The sequence below is a fragment of the Sceloporus undulatus genome, chromosome 2 (assembly GCF_019175285.1).
Source record: "Sceloporus undulatus isolate JIND9_A2432 ecotype Alabama chromosome 2, SceUnd_v1.1, whole genome shotgun sequence".
NCBI classification, from domain to species: domain Eukaryota; kingdom Metazoa; phylum Chordata; class Lepidosauria; order Squamata; family Phrynosomatidae; genus Sceloporus; species Sceloporus undulatus.
In genome coordinates this window covers 330,115,080-330,141,899 of record NC_056523.1, presented here as the reverse complement: position 1 = coordinate 330,141,899, position 26,820 = coordinate 330,115,080, and the positions used below count along the sequence as shown (strand labels likewise).

The window sequence follows — 26,820 nt, the reverse complement described above, 5'->3', positions numbered from 1 at the left end:
TTTCTCCGTGTTGAATTTCATTTTGTTAGCTTTGACCCAGCTTTCTAGTCTATTCAGGTCATTTTGAATCTTGATCCTGTCCTCTGGGGTATTAGCTATAAAATTATTATTTTTCATTAGACGGTTCCCTGCCCTCAGGCTTACAATCTAAAAGACACGACACAAAAGGAGAAGGGAATGGTGGTGGGAAAGGGGATGAGGTCCAGTGGATCTTCTCTCCCTCTGAGGCCTGGACCAAGGCAGATGGACTGGAGGGAGGGCTCTCTATCTTCAGGCTAGCCCTGGTGGAGCTGGGCCTGCCTGGTCACTCCCTCGCAGGCCAAAGGATGACATAATAATGAAGAATATAGGAACAGTTTTCTTTTGCCACAGGAGTTGGTGCACTTGAGTCACACTACCATCTCCCAGACAGTTGGGCAGCTGATGGTGTGGATCACATATCCATGCATAACTGCTACATGGCTGTTCCACAGATATGTGCTACATGGAAGCACACTTGAAGTACAATAGTAGGGAATTACTTCTGGAATATTAAATCAGTGGTAGCCCAACATAAAGGTTCTGAGGGCACTCTCTAAGTCCTCCAAATATAGTCTGCGCTCAACTGGCTCTGAAAGTTGGACTTTTACAACACCGCCTGCATATCTGCTCCAGTGGAAAAACTGGCTACATATCTCTTATGCCTTCTTTTCTGTTCACTGTTTGTTTTGAGTATTTCTTGTTGTTTACTTATTTTTCTTTATGAAACTTGAATAAAAATTAAAGCGGTGAGAAAAGTTGGACTGCCCCAGATGTGTGTTTGTGTCATTGGCTATTAATAGTTGATGAAGGGGCTTTACTCTTTAACAGGCATCCTGTTAATGGTGTATGCAGGAATAGGTCAGCCTTATGTCTGCTTATGTCTTTTTTGGATTGTTACAGAAGTTGATACTCTCTTCCACCCTCCAGCTATTCAGTGGCTGCTGAAGAGCTGGGATACTGGAGAAGCATGTGGCTATGTCACCACAATATAGAAGCAGCCCAATGACAACAGCGGCTTAGACATCTGGAGGATCCAGGTGAATCTCAGCAGATGACGTAACCTTTCTGCGTTGCATTACAACAGGAATGGGACAAAGTGAGACGTGCACCTTTTTGCTCCACAATGTATTATAGGGTTTGTGGAGGGCATTTTTGCCATGTTTTGGGCCATACTGGGCCCCTTTAGGCCTAGAAAAGCTTTTTTTAAAACCAGAAGTAAGCTGGAAGTGACTCCGAGTTGCTTCCCATTTTGAAAAAAAGTCCTCTCCTGGCCTAAAATAACCTCCCCCCAAATGCTGCTGCTGCTGATAACAACAATAACAACAACAACAATGCTTATTTATAACATTCTTTCCATCAAAATGCAATACATCAGAACATATATAATAAAAACAAACAATAAACACCACACTATAAAATGTTAAAATAGTAAAATAATATAATAATATGCTAAATCAAACAAAATAAAATAAAAAGTAACCCACCCCCAGCCCCTAGAGAGCATTGAGACCATTTAGAAGCCATGTTTTTTAAAATTGTGGGCTCTGTGTGTTCCTAGGGTTCTGATACAGTCCCCTTGCCTCCTACAGTTGCTCGTTGGGGGTTATAGAAACATAGCCAGACCCATCTTTGTTGCTGTTCTCCCTGCTCTCCACCAGCCACTGAATAGCTGGGAGACAAGGTTGCAGTAGTAGCTCAGTGGTGAGTCTGGGACATGTTGAATGGACAACTGTTGCATAATTCTGCGTGAGGAGCAATCATGCTGTGCCATACAAAATCACTACCTCTGTTTGTTAGGCTCTTCCAGTTTCTGGATGTGTATAGAGTTTCTGCATGGCGTAGAGATGGGGCCTGAAAAGGGTTGTTGGATATTGGGGTGAGATGGAGTGTGGTTCTTCTGAATCCACTGACCCTGGCACCTTTGCACCTCACTGCCTCTCATTAAGTTTTGCCCTTGGCATTCTGGACCATTAAGATTGTAAACTTTGTACTGTCACTTACAGGAGTTAACAGAGTTGTATAAATGGTATGACTTGACTGTGCATTTAAAATTATGCCAGTTTGAACATAAAAATAATCAGAAGCAAGTGGTTTGTGACAAAGTTTTTCCCAAGCTCTAGATAATATGGAGATTTTCTGCCTGCGCCCCACTCATACCTGTATGCCTTCCCTGTTGGGAGGGTTTGGAGTTTTAAAGTATCATTTCAGGACCCTCCACAGGTGGGATTCAGTCTCTCCACTGGCCATATCAGGGTCATATGCTATAGATCCCAGTCCTTGATCCATAGAATGATTGCATTAGGTACAAAATATGATGTGTGTTATAAATGTGGGAAATTACTAATGATTTTCTCTTAAAATGTGTTACAGATTCTAAATGGCTTCTAGGAAGTCGGGATCTGACTTTCATGGTAAGTGAAAATCCCAGTCTTCTGTTTTTCGATGTATTAGGTGGTACATTCTTCAGACTGTATGAATGATTTTATAAATTTGAATTTGATTTGGTTAGCTGGGGAATAGTTTCTTTGCATTTAAGTACATATGTGTCACTTTTCAGGCACTCGTGGCTTTCCAAAGCAGTTTAAAAAACATTTACAGTGAGAAGTTGTAAAGATTTTGTACAGTAGAACCTTGGTATCCATGGACTTGCCATCTTCGGATTTGAGCATCCGATGACAGCAAGCCCACATTGTCTATGAAGCCATAGGAGAAAAATACGTGTGTTGCTGAATTTGGTGCAAGGGAGGCTTTTATCGTATGTACATCGCTTTGATTTGGAGGAAAAGCGTTATATAAATAAAAGCTTTATTATTATTATTATTATATGGTATATGGATATATACATTATTATCTTTCTTATTTTTCTTTTTTATATACATACATTACATTATTGCATGCAACAAACCATTTGAACAAAACGTGAAATATGTTTTAAAACAATGCCAAAGGGCATTTGGACCAACAGTATAAATACTCTTAAATATTTCTTATATGCCCATTACATCATTCTGAATGTGGTTGAACACAGATATCTTTTCTCTTCAGGGAAATGCCCATCTTTTTGGAGGTTGTGAGGCAGTACCATACGAGCAAGAAATGCAGCCTGCTTTGGCATTGTGTGCTTAGTGTGATTTGCTTGGTGCTTAGCTTTATAATCTGTTAGATTATTTAAGATCCGCTTTAACTAGCTGATTGAGCATAGGGCCTTCTGCATGGAAACTATGGCCTTTTACAGACAGCCAAAATAAAGCTGCTTCGAGTCACAGTGGAGATATGCTGTTTCAATGATGCATGCGTCCTAAGAGTCCAGAAGCCACACCAAAGCCACGCTCCAGTCCTTAGGGCTGGAGTGTGGCTTTGGTGCGACTTCTGGACTCTTAGGACGCATGCATCATTGAAACACCATACCTCCACTGTGACTCGAAGCAGCTTTATTTTGGCTGTCTGTAACAGGCCTATGTGTGCTGTCACTGAACTAGGTAAAACTGGTCTTAAGAGTGCAGTGTTCCTTGTTACAGTTGTGCATCTGGGGTGCTTTTAAAGAGCAAATTTTATATCTTGAAAAGTATAAGATGTATTTACCCTTTATTCTATTTACCTTTTCCCAAATGTACATTGGCATTCAGGCATTTGAGATTTTTCCATTTGTAGCTTAGACTGTGAGTCAGCATGGTGCATTGGTGTGACTGTAGGACTAGGACTTCAGGATACCAGGGTTCAAGTCCCTACTCTCCATGGAAACCACTAGGTGAGCTTGGGCCAGTCACACACTCTCACCCTCAGAGGAGGGCAATGGCAAATGCCCTCTGAAAAAATCTTGCCAAGAAAACTGGTTGATATGGTTGCCCCAGCATTAGAAATAAATAGAAGGTACTCAGTGATGGCAACAAGGCCTATACAGAATGTAGTGACTTAGTACTGAGGCACTCTGGACAAAAAGGTAAAATGCTGGGCAGTTCCAGCAAATTGGCAAGGGTTATGACTCTCAGTTGCCTTAACAACAGAACTATCCCTCCTGAATTAGGCTGATAAAAAAGAATATTTGGAATTAAGGCTTCACCCACACTGCAGAAATAATCCAGTTTGACACCACTTTAACTGTCATTGCTCAGTGCTGTGGAGTTCTGTGAATTGTAGTTTATTATGACACCAGAGATCTCTGACAGAGAAGGCAAAATGTCTCACAAAACTACAGTTCCCAGAATTCCATAGCATTGTGACATGGCAGTCAAAGTCAAACTGGATTATTTCTGCAGTGCAGACAGTCCCTTCCATGTGAATAATTTGAGATCTTGATTTTAGTATTGATAAAAAGAATCTTTGGGCAGAAGATGCTCTCATCAGTTCTTAGCAGATGTCTGTTCACCTGAGCTATGATTTTGCATCTGGCTGCAATTGGTAGATCTCAGGGCCCTAAAAGAAAATGTAGATCTGTGAGTCTGAAGTCATTCCCTCCCTATGTTGTTGGTGATCATGATATATAGGAGGTACTTAACTGTGAGTTTACATTCGAACTAAGAACAAATACTTTGTATGTAAGTTGGCTTCAGTTTTTAAAAATCTGTTCTTACTCAAGACTAAAATGATAAAATAAGTTTTTGCAAAATCACTATGTTTTCTTTCTTTCCCTTGAAGGGACCTTCAGTTACATTGATGATGTCCCATTCAAGATAGGAGACAAGTTCAAAGCACCAGCTAAAGTTGGCTTGCCTATTGGATTCTGTTTGCCAGACTCTCCACAGCTTGTAAGGGAAGCCCAGGTGAGTATTAGGTTGCTCTATGCAGACCTGCAACAGAATAAGCATGCTTAAGGAACAAGCCTCTTGGCCCTTGCTGGACTTATTACTGTATTCTTAGGGTTGTGCTGCAAGTGAACAGATTGTTAAGTAATAATTGAACCATTTATTATTAAACACACTTGAGTCCAAACACTGCCCTTTCTTTATGGCTGCACTGGATTAACTGCTTCTGACCCCCTTAAAAAAGAATTGCTTTCATTTGTCAGCACCTACTTTATATCTGCTGTTTTGTGTCTGCTCTCTCAGACTCATATAACAGAAAAAAATTCCAGTACAATACTTTGCAGTTCAGGTCATACATACAGCATCCAGCTTTGGCAGTCAGAAAGCAGAAACACTTTATGTAGGAACTACAGTGGTGCCTCGGGTTACGAAATTAATTCGTTCCGCGGCTAATTTCGTAACCCGAAAAACCTTCGTAAGCCGAATTGCCATAGGCGCTAATGGGGAAAAAAGCCGCGGCTCTGCCGCGGCTCCATTTAAAACAGCGCCGGAGTTTTTTTCGTAACCCGAAAAAACTTTCGTAACCCGAAACAATAAATCCCTATGGGATTTTTTCGTATCCCGAAAAATTCGTAACCTGGGTATTTCGTATCCCGAGGTACCACTGTATAGTAATTGGCGAGGGGGGGGAAAGCTTTTTGTTTGGTTTTAAGGTTGCCCTAGCACTGAGGAATAAACATGTTGATGTTGTCTTCAGAGGAGGTGTGTATAGACCTCCCTTAGCCTTTCTAGAATGTAAAATAATAACCTTAAACAGTTTTTATTCTGTTTCTTACAAAAGTAAGACAGGTGAAGATGCTATTTTTTCCTGCAGTAATTTCTTGAAAGCTTAGAGGAAGCAAACTGTGATTCCAGCTCAGTTGACTGGCATCCAGAAGACTTTCTCATATCAATGTGTATTTTATGCAGCTTGTCTCCTAAGAGATTTCACCAGTGAGTGGAAGCATGGCTAGTTGCAAGTCATAATCATCTTTTTAAATTTTTACTCCAGTAAGCCTGGGTTGCAATGTTCCTGGACCAACTGGAGTCTTGAACCCCATTTAAATCACAGGCTACAAACTGCTTATACTTGGCCATGATGTTAGAGGCATCAGCATATTTTGGACAGCAACACTGTTGCTTTTTTTAACTTCTCGACAACCTTTGGTACAGCTGAAAGGATTATGACTGCTGTCCCTGCTGGCATGGAGAGGGATATGTCTTCCTCCACCTCAAAAAGAATAATCTCTAAAAACCAGAATTCTGTTGGCAGTTACAAGTGTGAACCCATTTTGAAAGGGATCTTGGCTCAGAGACAAAGTTTAGACCCCCTTCATCTCTTCACTGTGTGCACCCATATGTGTATTTGGGGAAGAGTGTACTGTGTGCACACATGCATACCTGTGTGTTTCAGAGTGGAGGGTTGTGGAGGAAGGCTCTGCATGCCAGACGCAGCCTTTAAGGGGAAAAGGTTGCTCACCTTTGCTTTTAAAAAGCCCTGAGGCCTTTGATTGCTGCAGATCATCCTACCTGTTTGCTACTGTCATCATCAGATGAATAAAATCCATAAGTAGCAGTAGCAGTAATAATAGTAGTTGTGAGTGTTATTGTTATGAAAAAGTTTGGTTATGCCCTTTTTTTCCTCTTAAAAGTGTGAGTGAAGGCGGCTTACAAATTAAAATGCAGCTAGAATTAAGGCTTTTCTTTATAGTGGCACTCCAAGTAAGGAAATTCCTCCCTAAGAATATTCATCTAGTACTCATTGTATCATTTCTGTGGCAGCAGGTAGAAACACCCTACCTATTAGGATAGCAGCAACCAAGATGGCCTTGAAAGGTGGTACAGTATATGTGTATTTAGTAAGAGCTTTATGTTCCTCCTAATGAGCTTTGCCTGTCAGACTCACCAGCATGTGCCTGTTGCTTTGCGGAGGATGCCAGCAACAGAGACCCTACCTGTCTTACTTCAGTGTGTATTATTTATCTTTCAGTATGACTTTTCCCTGGAAAAGAGAACTATTGAGTGGGCAGAGAACATTAAAAGGATCCAGGCCGCCCAGCAAGAGGCTGAGCGGAAGGCTGAAGAGGCCTTAGCAGATAGCAAGGCTGCCCTGGAGGAGGAGATCCGAGGAGGTGGCCCCCCAGGGAGGGTCATGCCACCTCCTATTAACCCCATCCTTGCTAGTCTGCAGTATGGCTGTATTTTGACTCCGACTCCAGCCAGCAGCAGCTCCCTAAAGCAAAAGGTCCTGAGTCCACCCCATATGAAGGCCGATTTCAACCCGGCAGATTTTGAGTGTGAAGAAGATCCTTTTGATAAACTGGAATTAAAAACACTTGATGACAAAGAGGAATTGAAAAACATCCTGCAGATCCATGTTGGTACCACTGGGCCCATAGTTGCCCAACTTCTAGACAGTAATTTACCAAAAGTCGCGTCTGAGTCTGTATTGCAAGACCAAGAGGTCTTGGCATCCTTAGAAAGGGCGACTTTGGACCTCAAGCCCCTTCACAAACCGAATGGTCTGATCACTTTGTCTCAGCTGGGGGGCTGTGAAAAGATGTCCCTGTCTTCCAAAGTGTCTCTCTCGCCTGTGACCTCCGTGAGCAATATCAAGTCTCTCTCCTTCCCGAAGCTCGACTCAGACGAGAGCGACTTGCCAGTGACAAAGCTTACAAACACATCCCACAGCGCAGCATGCCTCCACAATGGCACTTTCCTCAGCTCTTTGCAGAGCAAAACCAGTGAACTGAATGGGCATCCCAGGACTGGGCTTTCCAATCTCAGTGTGGACGGGCCTCCTGAGGCGCAAACATTATCCTCCTCCACATCCAGGCTGCCTTCCTTGCCCACCTCAGTAGCATGTACAGAAGAAGTTCCGTCTCTCACCACAGCCACAACGGTAAGCCCTGCACAGGCAGGAATGCTTCTTTGTAATTGCATGCTTGACCTTGGGGGTGCAAAAAGCCAGAAGTGAGTTTGGGCTGGACAGTGACTGGTTAAAATAGTTAAAGCCCCTCACCTGGATCTGGAAAAGGGAATATTGGCCTGTTCCAGACTGCCAAAATAAAGCTGCTTCGGGTCTCTTTGGAGGTATGCTATTTAAATGATGCATGGGTCCTAAGAGTCCGGAGGTCGCGCCAAAGCCACACCCCATTCCTAAGCACTGGAGGGCAGCTTTGGTGCAGCTTCCGGATTCTTAGGATGCACGCATCATTTAAACAGCATACCTCCAAAGAGACTCGAAGCAGCTTTATTTTGGCAGTCTGTAACAGCCCATTATTTATTTGATTTATATCCTGCTTTCCTCCCAAATGGGTCTCAATATATATAATATAAATTAGAACATCTAAAGCAATAGGGAGTACAATAGTTTAGAAAGCATTAAATATTAAAATGAAAACAATTGAAATGCTTAAAATTTACATTATACACTAAAAAAGGCATACCCAGTTGCACATCACTCCACCCTGATCAGTCAAGGCTGAAGCTCTGTTTAAACAAAAAGATCTTTGTCTGCCAGCAAAAAGACAACAGAGAGGGGGCAGATAGAACCTCCCTCGAGGGAGGTCCACAGCCTAGGAGTTGTCACTGAGAAGGCTCTTTTCTCCATTACCCCACAAGTCAAATCTGGGGGCAGGGGTAGTGTGATTGAAAGAAAGACTTCCTCCAAAGATCATAAAACTCAGGCAGGCTCATATGGGGAGATATAGGCTCTCAGGTAGTCTGGAATATCCTGCTGCCATTTTGTTACTCATACAGAAGGTCTTTCTCACTTCTGGGACTGCCCGATCATGTTGAGTGGCATGGAGGTCTCCAACGCACCTCACAGCATCCAGTGAACCATTGCTTCTGCTGCAGCACATACAATGTCTCTTCTGTGGGCATTGGCTGGTAGGGCTTCATACTTTTGCAAAATGGGGCAGCGAGAATGGTTGAGATTGAGATCTGGAGGACTTCAGCCAGACTGAGTGTAGCACAAAACTGAGGACCTAGTGTGGGTCTAAGCTAGAATTGTTCTTCGCTCTGTGATCACATGTTTTTCAAGTGAATAGCAATGGCATCCTAGATGAATGGTTGCTTGTGATTGTCCTGTGAACTACAGTGATGTGAGAGTGGATTTCCCTCCTGAGATTGTTCCAGTTCTTGGCCTGTGTGGATTAAGCATAATCCTATTGCACATCCTGCAAGTTATTTTTGCAAGGCTTCTTCCTGTAGGGAGTTTCTGAAATGCAGGTTTCTGCCTGTGCTGGCTTGAGTTCATTTAGCAACTTTAGCTGCAGTGGAGCCCCTGGGCTCTTGTCTTTTAGCTGTCTTCTATGTCTTGCTGCCTTCTCAGGAGACTACCTCCCCCCTCCCCCAAAAAAAAAACTTGGCAGGGAGTGGAAGAGACCTGCACTGATCTGGGGATCACTGTTTTGAATAGCATTGATATAATAGACCAGGGGTAGGCAACCTGCGGCCCATGGGCCGGATGCGGCCCGGCAAGGCCTTGGGACCGGCACCTGCCCAGTCCTGCTGCCGATTGCCGCCGGAGCCTTTCAGGAGGAGGCGAGCAAAGGGGAGCAAGCGGCAGGCAAGGGGGGCAACTGTCTATAGAAGCCTCCAAAACATGCATTTATATTAACATTTTTTAAAAAAATCAGGAAATTTTGTTGCATGTCCTCCATTTGAAAATTTTGTCCTACATTTGTACCTGTTTATTTATTTAATTAATTTTTAAAAGTTATTTAGTTATTTATTTTTTGGCTTTGCCCCCCCCCCCCCCCCCCCCCTCCCGGGGAGCACCACCCCGCCCCCCGGCCCAAAAAGGTTGCCTACCCCTGTAATAGACTCTGTCCATCTAAACAATTCCCACTTTAGTCCTCTGAAGGCCTCACATTCCTTTCATAACGTTGGCTAGTAAATCCGCTGGCTCTGTTTTCTTTTTAAACTGACAAGCCAAACAGAACTCATACATCATACACTATGATTCAGGGCTCTTGGTCATGGTGGCTTTTTGGCAAGTACAGATGGCTTCCTTCATGGGCTGCTGGTGTTGTGGCTGCTCAGCCCCTTTTAGCAGCCACAGAGTGTTTTGTTAAGAGTGGCTGCCTGCAAAGGAAGAATAGAGGCAGAAAATGCTGCCTGAATAATCCTGGTTCAGTGCGGAGACAGTGTGATTTATTTTTCTGGACCAGGAGTGAGTGTGAGAGCCAGTTGAGTGGAGTGTTTTGAGTGTTGGACTATTACTCTGGAGACTTGAATTCAAATCCCCGCTTAGCCATGAAATCCACTGGGTAACCTTGGGCAAGTCACATACTCTCAGCCTTAGAGGATGGCAATGGGAAACCCCCTCTGAAGAAATTTGCAAAGAAAACCTGATGATAAGATTGCCTTAGGGTTGCCATAGGTCGGAAGCAACTTGAAGGCACACAGCAGCCAACTATTCAGATGTGTAATATTATATTGAGGATCTTTTGTTAGACACATTGTGAACGTCTCAGGGTATAAAGTTTGATAGAAAATGGTAAAGTAAATAAATTAAAGTGATTTAAGTAGCTGAAAGAAGAAAATAACAGTTTGAATCATCGATGTAAATAGCATCTCATTTTAACATCTTATTTCCTAGCAAGAGTGCTAGAGTGGTTTTCAGTGTGGGATGAGGACTCTGGGAGACCAGGGTTCGGATCTTCCACTTCATCTTGGAAACCCTCTGGGTGACCTTGAGCAAGTCATATACTTTTAAGTCTGAGAGGAAGGCAAAGGCAACCCTTCTCTTAAGAAATCATGTCAAGAATATCCAATGATAGGATCATCTTGGGATCACCACAAGTCAGAAATGACTGAAGACATACAGCAACAATAGGCAAAGACTGTGTGCATTCAAGGATACTAAGTGCAGGCCCTTAGATGAAGGTTCAGATTTCAATCCTGTATACTGTTATTTATTGGAGGAAAAAAAACCCACTGAACAAGTGATACTTATTTTCTCCATGACCTACCTAACATTGGGCTGGTGACCAAAAATATCCAGAAGGCTAAACAGATAGTAGTTACGGGAGAGAATCATGATTATCTGTAAGACAAAATAATGAAATTCCTGAGATGTAAGTGGTAGAATCATGAATATTCATATTTTTCAGAACAGAACGCACAGTAAAACTGAGGCAGTTAAACATAAAAAGTGATTGTAGGAACCTTCTGTAGCAGGATATATTTATTTAATTTGTCAAGAAAAAAATTATCTGTGTGTCTTCTGTCTGTCAAAAGATATAGCTGTATTAGTCTGTAGAATCTCACACACAAATGGCATATATAGGTCTGTCCCTGGTTTCCACATCACCAAATACATCTGAGGAAGTAGACTGAAGTCTACGAAAGCTCATGCTGCCAACTGCTTTCTTTCAGTTAGTCTCCAAGGTGCTACAAGATCTCTCTCTATATATTAAAAAACTCTGTAATCAAAAAGTGACTCCTAACACTCACTTTTCTTCTCCTGTATAATTTCTAACATCATTGACTAATGAAGAAAGCTTTGAAAGCTATCTTTGTGGCTGGCATCCTGTTAGTGTTATATGCAGGCTTAAGTCCATCTTATGCCTACATATACCTTTTGGGGCAGGGGGCATTGCAGAGATCAGTATTCTCTTCCACACTCCGCAGCTAACAAAGCCCCCCTCCTAGACTGACTGTTTAGCTGTTGCATACTTCCCTCAACCATAACCCCACCATACCCAGTGGCTGGTGGAGACAGGAGAAGTATCTGGCTGCATCCCTGTAGCCAGATGCAGACTGATGACATGAACTGCTGAGACCGCTTGAGGGCACTGGCAGATCGCCTCATCATTCTAAATATGACTACAGGGACACAGCCGGACCCTTCTCCATCACCCACTTAATGTCCAAGGAGAGGGCCTGTAGGATTTAAATAGTGAGGTGGGAGTGGGTTGAGAGAAGAGAGAGAGAAAGATTATTATTTTGCCGTTGGAACTATCATCCTGCACTGTTCCATGCAGGATCACAACCATGTTGAACCTTTTGTTTGGGCTAATACAGGTATCACTGTGATGCTGTGATTTTGCATTGCATTGCCAGATAAATAAATACAATGGTTTTGCCACATTCACAAGGGTTAGGGGTGAAGGACCCCTGTGAATTTGGACAAAACGCATCTAAAAACACTGTTCTTTTACCTGGGAGAACACCTCTCTAGGAATCTCCAAGTTCTCCAGTGCAACTCTCTGGTCAACATCTAGCAGAAGAAGAATCATGCTGGAGTGTTTTCTCTAGGAATTTCTAGGTTATCCGGCACAACTCTGTGATCAACTTTTGGCAGAGATGCATTACAGGACCTAGAGATTCCTAGAGAGAATGTATTAATCAAAACTGCAAATAATCAAATCCTCAAAAGTAAAAGCTGCAAATGTGGTGGGCCAACTGTAGCTAGTCTCCATTTCCCATACCTCCTGCATATTGGTACAAATCTGGTTACTAAATTGTATGAGTTTGTAACTAGAATTATTTGCCTTTTATTCTTTTCAATCAGGGCTTGCACCATAAAAAAATTTGTACCTGTAGTACAAGGCTGCAGAATTTCTAGTGCTGAAGGTGTTTTTGGCTACATTTCAGTTTCTTACCATTGGCCATGCTGTGTGTGGCTGATGGGAGTTGTAGGCCAAAATATAAAAAAGATTAAGGATTCCCCATTCCTGCTATTTTAGGATGGCTGTAAAATCCCCTGAGATTCGAGGGTTTGAGGGGAAAGGCTTTTCAGGTTTACAGATGTTGTGACATGTTTCTTCCTCTCATGCCTTGTCTTTGGCTAGACTGACTTGGGCTAGCAAGAACTGGGATTTAGCACCATGTGAAAAGATACAGGTTCCTCAACCCTGCATCATAAGGCTTTTCTTAGCATCAGCAGCCATCAAATTTTGGGGGTTTCAGTCTGTCAGGAATATAGGAACCCGTGCACTGTGTATTTTATGGGGGGGGAAATCTCATTTAATTCAAGGTACATTTAAGGCAGAGCTAATATTTAAAAACACACTTAGAAATGTGATTTTTATCTTAGAAAAAAATCCTTGGTTTTGATCCATCTTGATCCAGCTTTCTAGCCCTATTGTAGCAGAGACTTACACAAACAGCCATGGTGTAGATTTAGTTTCCCCCCACAGTACTTGCTCAGAGAGAAAAGACGTCTGACATCACTTTAATGAGATTAGGGGCTAAATCCTGTTTTCCACTGGTGGGCACAGTAGAACTTCTCTCTCTTTCCTGAGTTCACGCCATCCAGAAACTGCTTTTCCCAGCCTTTCAGGTCATGCTTTGGGGCTTTGTGGGGAACCTCTCCTCTGATTCTGCTGGATCCCACTGTTTTGCCAGCATTTGGATATTGCCAATTTAGGGATATTGAATATTCCATTATTCTCCCAACTGTGCTGTGCTTTTGCATTTGATTTCATTGTAAAATGTAAAATACATCACAAAGCCCTCTTTTTGTCCATTCTGTCTTTATCTTGACTAGAGATGTGAAGGCCTGAGTTACAAAGCGAAAAATGGGGAAAAATAAATTATGGAATATTTTTTAACAATGATAAAATGGTCTTTGTACATTTACTTCCCCAAAATTATTTCTAAAAACTCTGTAGCAGGAGGACTTTTATGTAGGACTGTGGACCGGATCGGGGAATTGCAATTCCAGGTCTTGTTTTCTCTCTCTTTTTTTTAAATGAAAATGGGTTCTTTATGTCAGCTTGACATTAGGGAAGGCTAGAAGAGGCAAACCAATTTTCTTTGCTTCATAATGCTGATGTTTTGATTTGCTTATTACTATTTTTTTATCTGATTCTGATAATTGACAAAACCAAAGTGACTCCTTACAGTTCAGGACCTTGTAGCTCCATGTATAACAGAGGTGGGCAAAATACAGCTTGTAGATTGCCATCCCCCCACATGGGTAAAAAAGAGAAAAACCTTGTACCAGAAAGCTTCCAAATGTCCTTCATTGGATATGAGAAGCATTTTTCACCAAATCTTTTCTTGAACTAAAATTCCTGGTCGCTTGGTTGTAAAAAAAAAAGGCTTTTCCTAGACCCAAAATGGCATGGGATGGTTAAAAAGATAGCAGGAATGCCCCTAGACAGGCTACAGGAGACTTATGGGCATTTGGAGGCAAAAATGGGAAGGAGTACTGCACTCCTGTGCAGGACTTATGTGAGCCCCTAGCCTTTCACTGTTTTATATCAAAACATAAAAATTCCATTTGTATTACTGTCTAATTAATCTGTCCTCCTCATATTCTAATTCAATACATTTCTGCCAAACCAGATTACAGTAGACATAATACATTTTCTGTTCTGGAAGTAAGGAATTGACTTTCAATCTATAAAAGGTACTATAATTGTATTCCCTCACACTACCCCAATTTTGCCAAAAAAACTTCCATTTCCCCACCTCCTTTCCCCCATAGCTTTAACATTGCTGGAAATTTCACATCTCTCCTTGACAGCAGGCTGCTTGTAGTTGTGTGTGCCCCTTGTTGCCTGTGTAGCACTGAAGCGTTCTTTAATAATGAACACCTGGCTAGAATTTGCCCAAGGCTATTAAAAGGAGGTCTCCAGGAAGGTGAGGTGTGGCTCCATGCCTTCTGGGTCAAACACCAGCCTATGAGATCTACAAAAAAGCTGTAGTCTAGGCTGTTACAGTAAAATCCAAGCAATTTATCATTCTGTCCTTCTCACTAAATAAGGATTTCCAAATAACTTTTTGCATTTTTGACCCAGCCTTGTGTGGCAGAGGAGCGTGCATATAATGTTAGTATCAACCCAGCCTTTTGGGCTACCACTTGCTCTTCTGTCATGGAGGTCAAAGTAATGTAAATGGATCTGCCAATAGCATCCCCTCCAGATATTGGCCAAGCTGAGATTCAGAAGTGGAACAGCCTCAGGTTCCTTCTGATGGTTGTTTGAGGAGCTACACAAGAGGCCTAGGGTAGTCTTCCTATAGCCCTTAAGCTTTTGCATGGAAACTCTCAGCCAACACTTCCTTTGTGGAGGCATTGTGGCTCGGCTCACTAGTGCTCATATATATGTATAACAACATTCCACCTTTTCTCTTTCCTTCCATGAAAGGATCTGTTTTGCTTTTTGTTGCTAGGTGGCTCACCAAAGTTTTCTGACATCTCAAGTGCCCAATACCACCAGCTGTGCAAAATGGCCAAGCAATTTTCCCTACATAGATGCATTGCAGGCCCTTTCCTCCAGCGAGCGACAGTGTGTTGAAACCGTTGTCAATATGGGTTATTCCTATGAGGATGTCTTGAAAGCTATGAAAAAGAAGGGGCAGAACATAGAACAGGTAAGGCTGTCTCCTGCTGCAGCAAGTTAAAGAAGAGAAGTTTTAATGGAAAGCCAGCAAGAAAAATTAGAATGAAAACACTGAACCAGCTGACATTTGATCACAGGGACGCTTGGTGGCTTGAAAAAGCCTACTCATAGAAATATTATGAAGTCGTTTAATGCTGTTTTTATGTGTTTTAAAAAATGATTTATAGGCGCTGTATAGACGGGCCCTACGGAGCGCTGTCGTTACGTGCGAGGGGCGGCGCTTCCAGACGCGACTCACCCCTCACACGTGACGAGGGCATAAAAATGGCAGCGCCCTGTACATACGGGTGCTGCCATTTTGATGTGACAGACGCGCATGTCCCGGCGCCTTTGTGATACCGCAAATGCGCCATTGGCGCCTTGCGGCATCACAAAGGTGCCAGAAGAAGAACCCACTTTTTGCGGGTTCTTTTTGCTCAGTGACGGAGCCACGCGGTTTGTCCGTTGCGGCTCCCTTGCAGAGCAAACCAGGGTGGCGGGAGACCACCCTTTTTGGGCGGTCTGTATCTTGCCATAGTTTCCTTATCAAATATCACAGAGGACCAGCAGGCAAAACTGATGACAGAACAAATCATACCAAAAAGAACAGGACTGCCATGGATAAATAAATATTGTAGTAATATATGGAGATATTTAGTGGGCAATGAACTCAAATCCCCTAAAGGCACCAAATCTATCTGATCTTGGAATCTAAGCAGAATCAGCCCTGCTTAGTATTTGGATGGAATACCACCAACAAATGCCAGTTGCTGTTTCAGAGGAAGGAACTGGTTTCCACCTCTGTGCATTCCTTGCCTAGAAAACACTTTGAAATTCATGGGTTCACCCTAAATGGCCAGTCAACTATAGTTCTTATCAAGTTGCTATCAATAAGAATAGATTCTGTTCAGCTATGTGTGGGTTGGATCTGTAAATGAGAAGCCTTGTCAGAAGTTCCTGATAGGCTTAGTTCAGGCCGATTAACTAGAAAAAAGAAGTGTCTTACTAGGATTATCCCTGCAAAGCGAGTGCCTCAATTCATCTCTGGCCTATTCATCCTCATAGGTTCTCGACTACCTTTTTGTCCACGGGCAGTTCTGTGAGAAGGGCTTTGATCCACTCCTTGTAGAAGCTGCTCTCGAAATGTATCAGTGTTCGGAAGAAAAGGTGAGTGCTCAGCGGCTGAGTTGCACTTCCAGCAGTGCTGCTGTGGGATCAATCTTGTGATGAAGCATGATGCTTCCTGCTTCACTTGCTGGTAGACCTGGCATGTCCTTTCAGTCCTCTGCTTTGCATCTGTTGCAGTCAACCTTAATTTCCCACTCCCCATGTCTTTAGTGCATACTGACTCCTCCTAGTTCCTAGGTTCAGGGTAGATACCACAGCCTGTGTGGTGATGTCTGATGAAAAGAAGTGCTGCACTTTACGTGGGCAGAGGGAGTTGTGTTAGGAAATAATCCTTACCTAAAACCTGCATTACCTGTCCTGGAAGGTGAACTGGATGGGATATAGGATTCTCCTGCGAAACTCAAGACCAGCTTCCTTCTGCTCTGATGCAGGTAATATGAAATGCTCTCTAGACATTTCTAGCAGCCAATCTCATAACAGATTTAGGACCTCAGGGACTTTCTACCAGGGATCTATTCAAACAGAACCTATCTTTACTATATAGATTAATAGAAAAATATATGAGCTACAGCACTTAGAAGAAAGGTGTTTTAGTTCTTTTAAGCTAGTGAATGTTAAGGATGAACAGACTTCAATATTCAGGTTTTTTTCCATAAAGCAAAGAAGTCTTCAGTTAATATAGTTATTCTGGACTGTAAACTATCTTGCAAGCACCTAATGAGATACCCTTGAAAATCTGTGGATGCCCTTGTATCCCAGGTCAGGCGTATTTTGGCATCTTCTTTTGGCAAAAAACTGAGCTGTTAAAGAGTTGCAAATTAGACCTAAAGCTGTTAAAGAAACCAGTACTATTTCTTCATCATACATACACTTTAAAACTGAAATTGCAAAGAGAGCTAATGCTTAGAAGAAGCAGTTCCTTCAACCAAGCTTTTGGGGTTGTGGAGGTTGACGTGGCATCTGGAGCAAGGAGTGTTTGAAGATTTGACCTCTGTTTCTCTAAGGCAGATGTGACTATGGAGATGCATGCCCTAGTTACATCAGTATTAGACTACTGAAATGCTCTCCCTTTGAAAAAAAATCCAGAGGCTTCAGTCCAGCAGGAAAGCTGTCAGGAGGGGCTGGCCCTTCAGACGATGCAACATTTTTGCTCATTTGTATATACAGACTAGTGCTGTCTCCTTATCTTCCAACTTTGTCTGAGGTATGCTTGTTGGGAACAGGGGACAGGACTTGCTTTCTCCACAGTAGAGCCCTGAGGGTCAAACTCCCTGCCCCAGAAGATCTCCCTCAGGTCCCTCTTTCTGTTGCTTTCGCAGCCCTCTGAAGATCTGTTAGTATAGGCAATTATCTAGTCTCAGCTAGCGATGTAGTCTCTAATCTGCCTTATTGTTTTCTGCAACTTCATTAATGTTCAACCTTTAATTGATTTCATGTATTAAGTGTCTTTTGTTTCTTTTAGTCACCTTGTGACCTTAATAGCGTTTTCTGCTGTTTTCTTTCTCAGACAACAGAACTTCTCCAGCTAATGAGTAAATTTAAAGAAATGGGCTTTGAACTGAAAGACATTAAAGAGGTATTATTATTACACAACAATGACCCGGACAATGCACTGGAAGACCTCATGACTCGGGCAGGGGCCAGTTGAAGAATGGTGAGAGGAGTCCGCACTTTGTCCTGCCAACCAAACCCTTGCCATCGTCATGTGGGTCTCTCTGCAGGCGTGGGAAGGAGAGCACCTCCAGGATTCGGCCTTCCCAGGATGCTGAGAAAGCTGGTCCATTGGAACGCCATCACTCCAGTATGTCATTCCCATGGGAGAGAGAACCCAGTCTACTTTCTTCAATTAAAGTTTAAGTGTCCTTTCCTCAGTTTCCTTTTTTTTTTTTTTTTTTTTTTTGGCTAGGCCACAGAAAATCTTGACTGGAGCTGTACATAGTCAGGGGCCAGGCTAGTTGTGTCCTCTCCCCAGCTCTTGCACTGGACGTAGTCGGAAGTATTGGCCCATCTCTGAAATGAACTACGCTTTGGTTCCGAGAAGCTGCTTTCATTTGTTGTGTCTGCTTGTATTGAAACACTGACTCCTGGCCAAGATGAACAGAAATCTGCCTTTAGTGCAATGGAAGTTTTATTTGGTGGATGGGGGGGGGGGGGAAGGGAGTCTTTGGTTGAAGGTTAGTGTGTAATTGAGTTCAACACTGGTTCTGAAACTGCCGCTATGCATACAGAGAAGCCGTACTACCTTACCTGATGTTCTGGCCCTGGCTGCCCCACACTCTTGCCAGTGCTTGAGTAGATAAACCGAGGTCTCAGAACAGGTAAGCTGTGAACCCCAGCTGGATCCCTCGAACACTGGCTGCTTTTGAAACCCTGGGGAGAAAAGACTCTCCAGGCCTGTAGGTTTTCTTTTTTATAAGCAGAGGCCCTTCTCAAAAACCAGCCAGTTGTCTGTCTAAAAGTACAGTGTGAAATTGGAAATCTATCTTTCAAGCACTTTCTTTTTTAATATTCACTGATTTGGTTCCATTTTTTCACACTGCTATAGTTACATTAATCTATTAACATCTAGCGATAGGAATCAGACTTTGTTTTGATAGTTAAAAAAAGGTGTATTATGTTGTACATGGTTAAAGATCTAAATACATAAAATATAAGCAGTCCTCTGATGATCTTTGGAGTAATTTGCGAAGTATTTTAGTTCTGCAGAAGGATACTAATAAAAAATTTAAAGATATGTCTGCGTTTCCTGCTCTGGGGCTGAAGTAATGAAAACAATGCCTGAGTTTCAAGTAGTCACAGTGAATGAAATCCATCATAACCCAATTTGGTTTTGTTTGTTTGTTTCAGGAAAATGTTTTGCAACTACCATTAGCATGCTGAAAGTATTATTTCTGGAATGTCTTGCATTGTTCTCCACATAATGTTTTTAGCTAATCCAGATCTTAGCACAATTGGACATAACATCCCCAAAGTGTTTCAGCACCCAGTTTGCTTTGATTTGCAGTTGTCAGTCTCCATCAAGACTACCAGTTCTCTTATTAGGGTTGATATCTAGATTTCATAATTCACTTTAGAGATATGCTGACCTGTTAATGACCCATGGTAAGCACCCCAAGTTTCACAAGACAAGCTTGAATTTTGGTTTATAGTTAAATTAAGACATTACCCTAAAAAATGAGCAAAGAAACAACAACTTCAAAAGTTACAGTTCCTATCTAATAATAATAAACTCTGAGGGAGAACTTGTTTACAGTCAGGCTGCTGATAACTGTAAAGTTTAGTGGAATGCTACATGACTGATAACATTTGCCATAACTGAGGGTGTGCATGTGTGTGTGTTCTTTCAGTTTGCCTGTTGACTTGTGGTACACCATGAATTTCCTAGGGTTTCCTTAAGCAAGGAATGCTCAGAGGTAGTTTTGTCAGTTTCTTCCCCTAAAATATGGCCTGCAGTACCTGGTACTCTTTGGTTGTAAAAACACCCCTTCACTCCTGTTGTGTTGCTTTCAAGCCAGCTCTGCCTTTCCCATGGAGGCTCTCTTTTGCTCTGGTGCTTGGCTTCTACCCCAGAGCTTCAGTGATGCTTCATAGCCATGTGAGTGACATCAGAACTGAGGAAGAAGTTATACCCTGCGTTATTTTGGGGTAAAATTTTATATTTTATTATAATAGAAGTTACAGAAAGGCCATAAGCATGAACCTGAATGGTCAGATGATCTTTAAGTGAACTTCCAATGACTGGTCACATAGACCTGAGGGCAGGTGGAATTCAATTTTTGGGTGCTCCCTTGGGACCCCCTTTAATTTAGGTAACATTGAGGCTATACAGGCCAGCATAAAGAGCTGGCATTGGGGTGGAGTGGGGGCATGGAAACAGCCTGCTGCCCGCCCTGACTCTACCCCGATGCCGCTGTCATGCCACTTGCTCACCCAGATGCCAGGCAGCGTCACTCAATTTCTGCATTACATCGTTTAGACATGCTGTACCAAAGAAACGGGAAATAGCTGCCGCCATGGCAGCAAGGGCGGCTTTTTGCCAGCTACAAAAGGAGCGGCTTTCTGCCGCTGCTTTTGGAGCCGGCAGATCACTAGATCAGGGGCATCTGTTTAGGCCCAATGTTAACAAGGAAACACTGAGAACATTCAGCTCTTGCTAACAAGGGTGGGACAACTGCTGCAGGCCCATGGCCCACAGACTGCTGAAAGGTAAAACAAAAGCCTGGGTCTGGGTAGCCACCCACTATTGGCTTAGAAAAACTGTGGATTTTTAATGTCAAAGAGTATATGAGGGAGGCAGCAACAGAGTTGCCTTTTCCTGGAAGCAATTCTATTGGAAGGCCAGAAAGAGAATGTCTGGAAGGGTTAAGGGTCACAGTTGAGGGGGCTCCGATGGAAATAAACCAAGTGACCTTTCTACTTCCATGTTTAAACAAGCCTGATCCTGCAGCAATTGTTCAATGGACAGACTACTGAGCATTGTTTGTTGAGACCTCCTCCATCATGGACATAGTTTAGAAAGTGGACCCTTCCACAACTTAATTTAAGGTGCAGCAGCTGCATCAGGCAACTGAGGTCTGTTCTTCTGGCAACTGGAGTGCATTTCCAGGCCTCTTCTGGCAATCGGGGGGTGCAAGAATCAGGAGTATGACTCCTGTGTCAACTCAGTGCACCACAAGTCACTTGGCAGGAGGGGGCTGGAAAAGTCTTTTTGCATCCCAAGTACCAGCAGAACTGGTAGCTGTTGGCTGTTAAGGTGTATATGGGGGACATTTGCAGTTGTGGATCTAGTGCTATACTCATTAATAGGGAGTATGGCTAGATAAATCCCTGACTGCAAGGTACGATGCTTGGCCAGACAGTCTATGCAAACCCACCTTCCCATCTTCAAATGGCTAAATCTGCTGGATAATTTCAGTTCAATTAATTGTGATCAGGCCGCCCTGGTCCTATCAGGCTCTTGTGGATTTCTGAGGGTGGTGGCTACCACTGACTCTCAGCTATCATCATTGCTCTTTCAGAGCTCCTAGTGCTGATACTCAGATCTTTTCCTTCTGCAACTGGCTTTTGTGATCAAACCTGGATTACGCTTGGTCTGAATGCTTAATTTAACACATGATAGACTGCTGTTTAGCAAAATACGCAGTATAGAAATGAAATGCATATTAAAATTCACTCCAAACTGAATTCACTCTAGTTTTCAGCAATTTATGACACTCAGCACCCATCTTTTCAGACAAGGAGCTTCTAGAAACATTTCCATGCATTTAATGCAAATTACTTAATTAACATCACTCATCTAACTGCTCAAGTATTTTACCAATTAAGCATGCAATAGGCATACTGATGAACTGGTGTCCCTGTACCTATTTAAAGAAATGGGGAGCTGGGCTGAGGAATGAATTCCACGTACATGATTCCCTCTCAAGAATTGTTGCTATTTTGAATTCACCACCATTGCCTGTATGAGTTGCATTTTAAAAATGCCATATGATTGAGCCAAGTCTCCAGGGTAAAGCCAGAGCAAGGTGGGTATTCTGCAGGCCTTGCTCTACTGAGATGAGCCTGGCTGCTGTTGGCACAAGGGTACTTTTGCATCCAGAAGGGTGGTGGGATAATACCCTCATATACCTGCATGTTTGATAAAAATGTGTACACCCAATTATATCTCTAGATGTAGCCTACCTTAGTAAACCAAATTCAGGAAAGAACTCTCTATTAATACATACAACCTTGCCCCCCCACAACTAAAACATGACAACCTGGCTTCCCGTTCCCAAGTGTATTTGCCAAGGCAGAGGGGGGGAAATCAAAGTATCTGTAATGCCTGCATGTCTGATTCCCTTCCAGCAGTGTTTGGGATGACATGGGTACCTTGAGGACTTGGGTTTGGTCAGTGTTCTCTGGAGAATTCTGCGTAAAACAGCAACAGTCTCATGGGGCTGGAAAGGGTTTATGGCTTTTGTAAACTCTTCAGGTGTATAAGGCATCCTAGTTTTCCACCCGCAGTCCAACAGCTCATACTTTCTATCCATTCTGCTTTACACACACAATTATTTTCAAAGTCCTTGCAAAATGATGCTCAGTATAGGAGATTTGAGCTAAAGAGTCTCAAGTGACTGAAGTCAGTTGTTTGTTCCTATGGCCAACAGCCAAGGTACTGTATGTTTGGTACAGGGAGCTGAAGGAGAATGATTTCTTACAGAAATCATCTTTGCAACTTCTCATCATGGGCTTCTGTTTTGCACTGATAACGACAGGCCCAGTTTCAGTCATTCTACAATCCTCAAGCTGCTGCAGATCCTCCATTCAAAGAACTGGTGGCAGCTGAGAACCTCCTTTTTCAAAAAGCAAGGGCCGGGAAGAGAGCAAGTGACGATATGGAGTCATCCGCTGTCAGAGAGGAAAGGGTTGCTTCTGCCTCTTTAGGAGAGAGTTAGGAAATAGGGGCACACAGGCGCTTTGGACTGCAGCTGACTTTCTTCTGAACTTCTGTGTCTTTGAACGTATATGACCAAACCCTCTGAAGTCTTTGCTGGCTGCCGAAGAGGAAAGGTTTCACAGCCTCAGAATTTCATTGCTGCCTCACAGCTAGGATGGGGATGTTGGCAGGAGTGGTGCCTCTTTGGAAGCCGCAGGTAAGAAAGGCTGCAGTTGAGTTCGCATCCTTTGGATGCACTTGGACTTCAGGATCAGGATTTCATCCAGTTTCATCACAAGGTCCCCAAAATCCTAACAGGGAAAAAGTGAAGGGAGAAACAAATGGTGAAGATGAAGCATCCTGTAAGTAAGGTATCCTTGACAAATAAGAAAAGAGTTATGGGTTCTGTTTTATTACAGCAAAGGGTAATAAAGGCTGTTCACAAATGTTGACCAGCATGGCATTTGTCAGTTTTATAGATCTGGAGTATCAAATGGAGAAAGTGAGACAAGCTGATTTCTGGTGACTTCTAGAGCCCTTGTGTAGGTGGAAAGAACCAGAGTGATATAGTGGTTTCAGCTCTGGACTATGATCCCCACTTTGCTATGGAAACCCACTGAGCAACCTTGGGCAAGCCATTTTCTCTCAGCCTCAGAGGAAGGCAAAGGCAAATCCCCTCTGAACAAACCTTGCCAAGAAAACCCCATGATAGTTGCGCCTTAGAGTCATCGTAAGTTGGAAACAACTTGAACATACACAACAAAGTGTTGGTGGAGAATTATCTTTTGGAAGAAGACAACTCCACTGTCTTGCCCACGTATGGGCAGCGAAGTCACTACAAGGAAATGTGGCTATGGAGGCCCACTGGGTGACCTTGCGCAAGTCACATCCTCTCAGCCCCAGAAAAGCCAACCATAGGTTGGAAAGAACTTGAAGGCACTCAACAACAACCCTGAGAGAGAGGGCTTTTTGGTTCTGTCCCCTTCTATACTTCTGGGTAACACACTACAACTGATAGACTGCTGTAGATTAGATTCTCAGGGAGGCAGCCCAGAGGCTGTATGTCTGTCTGGTGATGTCTTTAAAGAGTGTCTTATACTTTTGTTTCTTTTGCACTGCAGAGACACCTGGATTACATAATATTTAGCTGGGATGAAAGGAGAGATACATCCCCAATGCCTTCACAAACATCCAAGGAACATCAAGGTGCTCTTTGGCGATGAAACCCACTGGATGACCATGGCCAAGTCGCATGCTTTCAGCATTAGGGGAAGGCAATGGCAAACCCCCTCTGAAGAAACTTGCCAAGAAAGCCCCATTATAGGGTCTCCAGAAGCTGGAAATGATGTGAAAGCACACAACAACAACAACAACAACAACAACAACAACAACATTATTTTTTGGTAAATAATATAAATATTTGCTATTCTTATAAATTGCATATGTTTACTACTAATTGAGTTATCTCATTACTGTATGTATCAAAAATAGCAATAACCTTTTCACAGTTTTATATAGTGGAACAATAATACAATTTATACAATATATTCTATTATTCCATCTACCATCTAGAAAATAATTACACAGCAATGATAATCTCAAAGCAACCACAATGTAAGGCATATCATCCCTGAGGCTTACAATCATATATTGGGCTTAGGTTCAGTATTTTAAATCCTTGGACATCACACCTTATCAATATATGATTGTTCCCTTGGTGGTATTTTTTAAAGTCTGTGAGTTCACTACACTTAATAATAATAATATATATAATAATAATAAAAGTTTATTTCTATCCCGCTTTTCCAATTCAGATCAAAGTGGCAAATCCCAGAATCAAGCATTGGAGTGCAGTTGGCTGGGCTAAACCAAGCATCACGGTGCGTTTGTCAGGAAACAATGAAGAATTGGTTCCACTGGCTTCTATTTCCAGTTGTTCTTTCCAAGGAACCCACAAAGATTTTCACTTCCAAGCAAATGGTTCCAAAAACACACCAAAAGAGTAAGCCTGGAGAATTCTTCATGGTTTATTGGAGGCCAGGTACTTCAGAGGCTGCCTCTTCCCCTCTAGGCACCTCCAACATCCATTAAAAACACCCTGATAGTTCACTCCTGCTGTCAAGGTGTTGCGTATACAGCTGTCACTGTGCTTTATGATCTGCTCTCCGTTTGCTCTCTATCACGAAAGGGGAGCCAGGCTGACACTCCTACTGTGCCCAGCCTTATGGATGTCAGCTCTGTATGTTAAATTTGTTTAATTTGCATGAAAGGAGCTCCCCTTTATCAGCTCACACAGCGCACTGTTTCTGCTGTCTACACAATGACACTGCCAGAGATGGTGCAAGCCCTGGCTTCAGAGAGCTTTGAACAATGTTCAAACCCACTCACCAGTTCTGACATCTTATGGATCAAGCTCTCCTTCTGAAAACACAGGTCTGCCATTTCATCCAGCTGCTTCTGATGTATTTGGAGCACAGATTGCCTATGAGGCACAATTAAAAAATCAGAGTAACTTTGCTAACAAAAGTCCTCCGCTCTGCTTAATACAAACACTTGGGGCAACTGCCATTATCAGCTGTCAGATATGAACTTGCCATCTGTCCAGCATCCAGAAGTCTTCAATGATCACAGTACTGGCACATTCTGGGGAAAGGGTGTGTAGTATATCATATTTAACATCTCAAGCCTTCATGCCTCCTTGGAACTCACCACTTTTGGGATCCCCCTAAGCCATTTTATGCTACAGGAACTTGATTAAAATGGTGCTGGAAGACTAAAAAGTGGCCAATTTGACCCCATGTCCCCTAGGATAGGGCTACTCAGAGTGGCGATCCATCGACCATCACTGGGGTACCTGGGGAATTTCTAGTGGGAGAAAATAACACTTGCTGCCAAGGACACAAATATGGCGCTGGTTCCTGGCACATTGGGGGAAAATATATTGCCACTCTGTCACATCAGATAGCTGAAGATGCAGCTATTTTGGGAGGGCTGTTTTGGACTCTAGGAGAGTCATATGCCCACTCAGCCATGGAAATCCTCTGGGTTGTGCAAGTCATAATCTCTCAGCCTCAAAGGAAGGCAACAGGAAATCTTCTCTGAACAAATCAGGGTTACCATAAGTCAGAAATAATACCAATAACAACAACAACAACAATAATGATAGGTTTTATTTATATACCACCCAATCACTGGGAATCCCAGCGGTTTACAACAGAGGGGATAACAGACAGTTCCCTGCCCTCAGGCTTACAATCTAAAAAGACACAACACAAAAGGAGAAGAGAATGGTGAGGGAGGGAGGGGATCAGGTCCAGCATTCTTCTCTCCCTCTGAGGCCTGGACCAAGGCAGATGGACCGGAGGGAGGGTTCTTCTTCTTCAGGCTAGCCTTGATGGAACTGGGCCAGCCTGTCCTCTCCCTCACTGGCCGAAGGATGACAGTTAAGGAGGGAGGACGCTCTATCTTCAGGCTAGCCCTGATGACGCTGGGCCAGCCTGTCCTCTCCCTCACCTAACTTAAAGGCACACAGCAACAACAATTTTGGCCAAGGGTTTTTCAAAATATTGGGATACTGAGAGCTGCAGAAACAGCTCTTTGAGCTGCAGATGTATCTCCTGGGCTTAGTGTCACCACTACTACTTAGAAAGAGAGGGCACTTGATATGAAAGTCTCTTACTGCAAGGTGCAGAATGTATGCAGCTTTGAGACTGCCTCCCATGTTTGCCATCAGCTGCCAACTCCAGCAAGAGCCCAGTTCTGCCTTGCAAACTGGGATGGAGACCAGAAGAAAATCACAAAAACTCACCTTCTCAATGCTTCTTTACTCTGGAGCATCATTTCCTCATTGCTGAAGGTCAGCATAAATGCTTCTTCTGAACAGTCAAGTTCCTCTTTCCTAAATGCCAAACTGGGTTGTAGAGGGATGCTCTCCTCAGAGGGTCTCTCGCTTCTTGCATTATCAGAGACAGATGACGCATCTGAGATGGAAGGCTTTCCCACCACGCCTGTGGCATTCCCTGGGAAGCCCAGAGGATGTGACCCCTCCCAGGATAGCAATGTTTACCAAGATTGAAATGTGATAACCCTACTGGCAGACCATAGGCTTATGACTTGCCTTCTGGTA

General features: G+C 43.0%; 1 protein-coding gene across 4 annotated transcripts in view; it reads left to right on the top strand.

Annotated features, from left to right (window-relative positions):
* Positions 1-19,010, top strand: part of UBAP1 (ubiquitin associated protein 1) — a 40,514-nt gene extending 21,504 nt beyond the window's left edge. The window contains exons 2-8 of one of the 4 annotated variants that reach the window (XM_042452121.1): positions 949-1,058; positions 2,392-2,432; positions 4,657-4,781; positions 6,793-7,704; positions 14,940-15,140; positions 16,214-16,315; positions 17,784-19,010. In XM_042452121.1, coding sequence (XP_042308055.1) covers positions 2,399-2,432; positions 4,657-4,781; positions 6,793-7,704; positions 14,940-15,140; positions 16,214-16,315; positions 17,784-17,924 — 1,515 coding nt within the window. In that variant the 5' untranslated portion in view covers positions 949-1,058; positions 2,392-2,398 and the 3' untranslated portion in view covers positions 17,925-19,010. Of the gene's footprint in view, positions 1-921; positions 1,059-1,094; positions 1,118-2,391; positions 2,433-4,656; positions 4,782-6,792; positions 7,705-14,939; positions 15,141-16,213; positions 16,316-17,783 lie in introns of those variants that run through there. The other 3 variants (XM_042452122.1, XM_042452123.1, XM_042452120.1) reach the window with 3 other exon arrangements.
* The last annotated feature ends 7,810 nt before the right edge of the window (positions 19,011-26,820 follow it).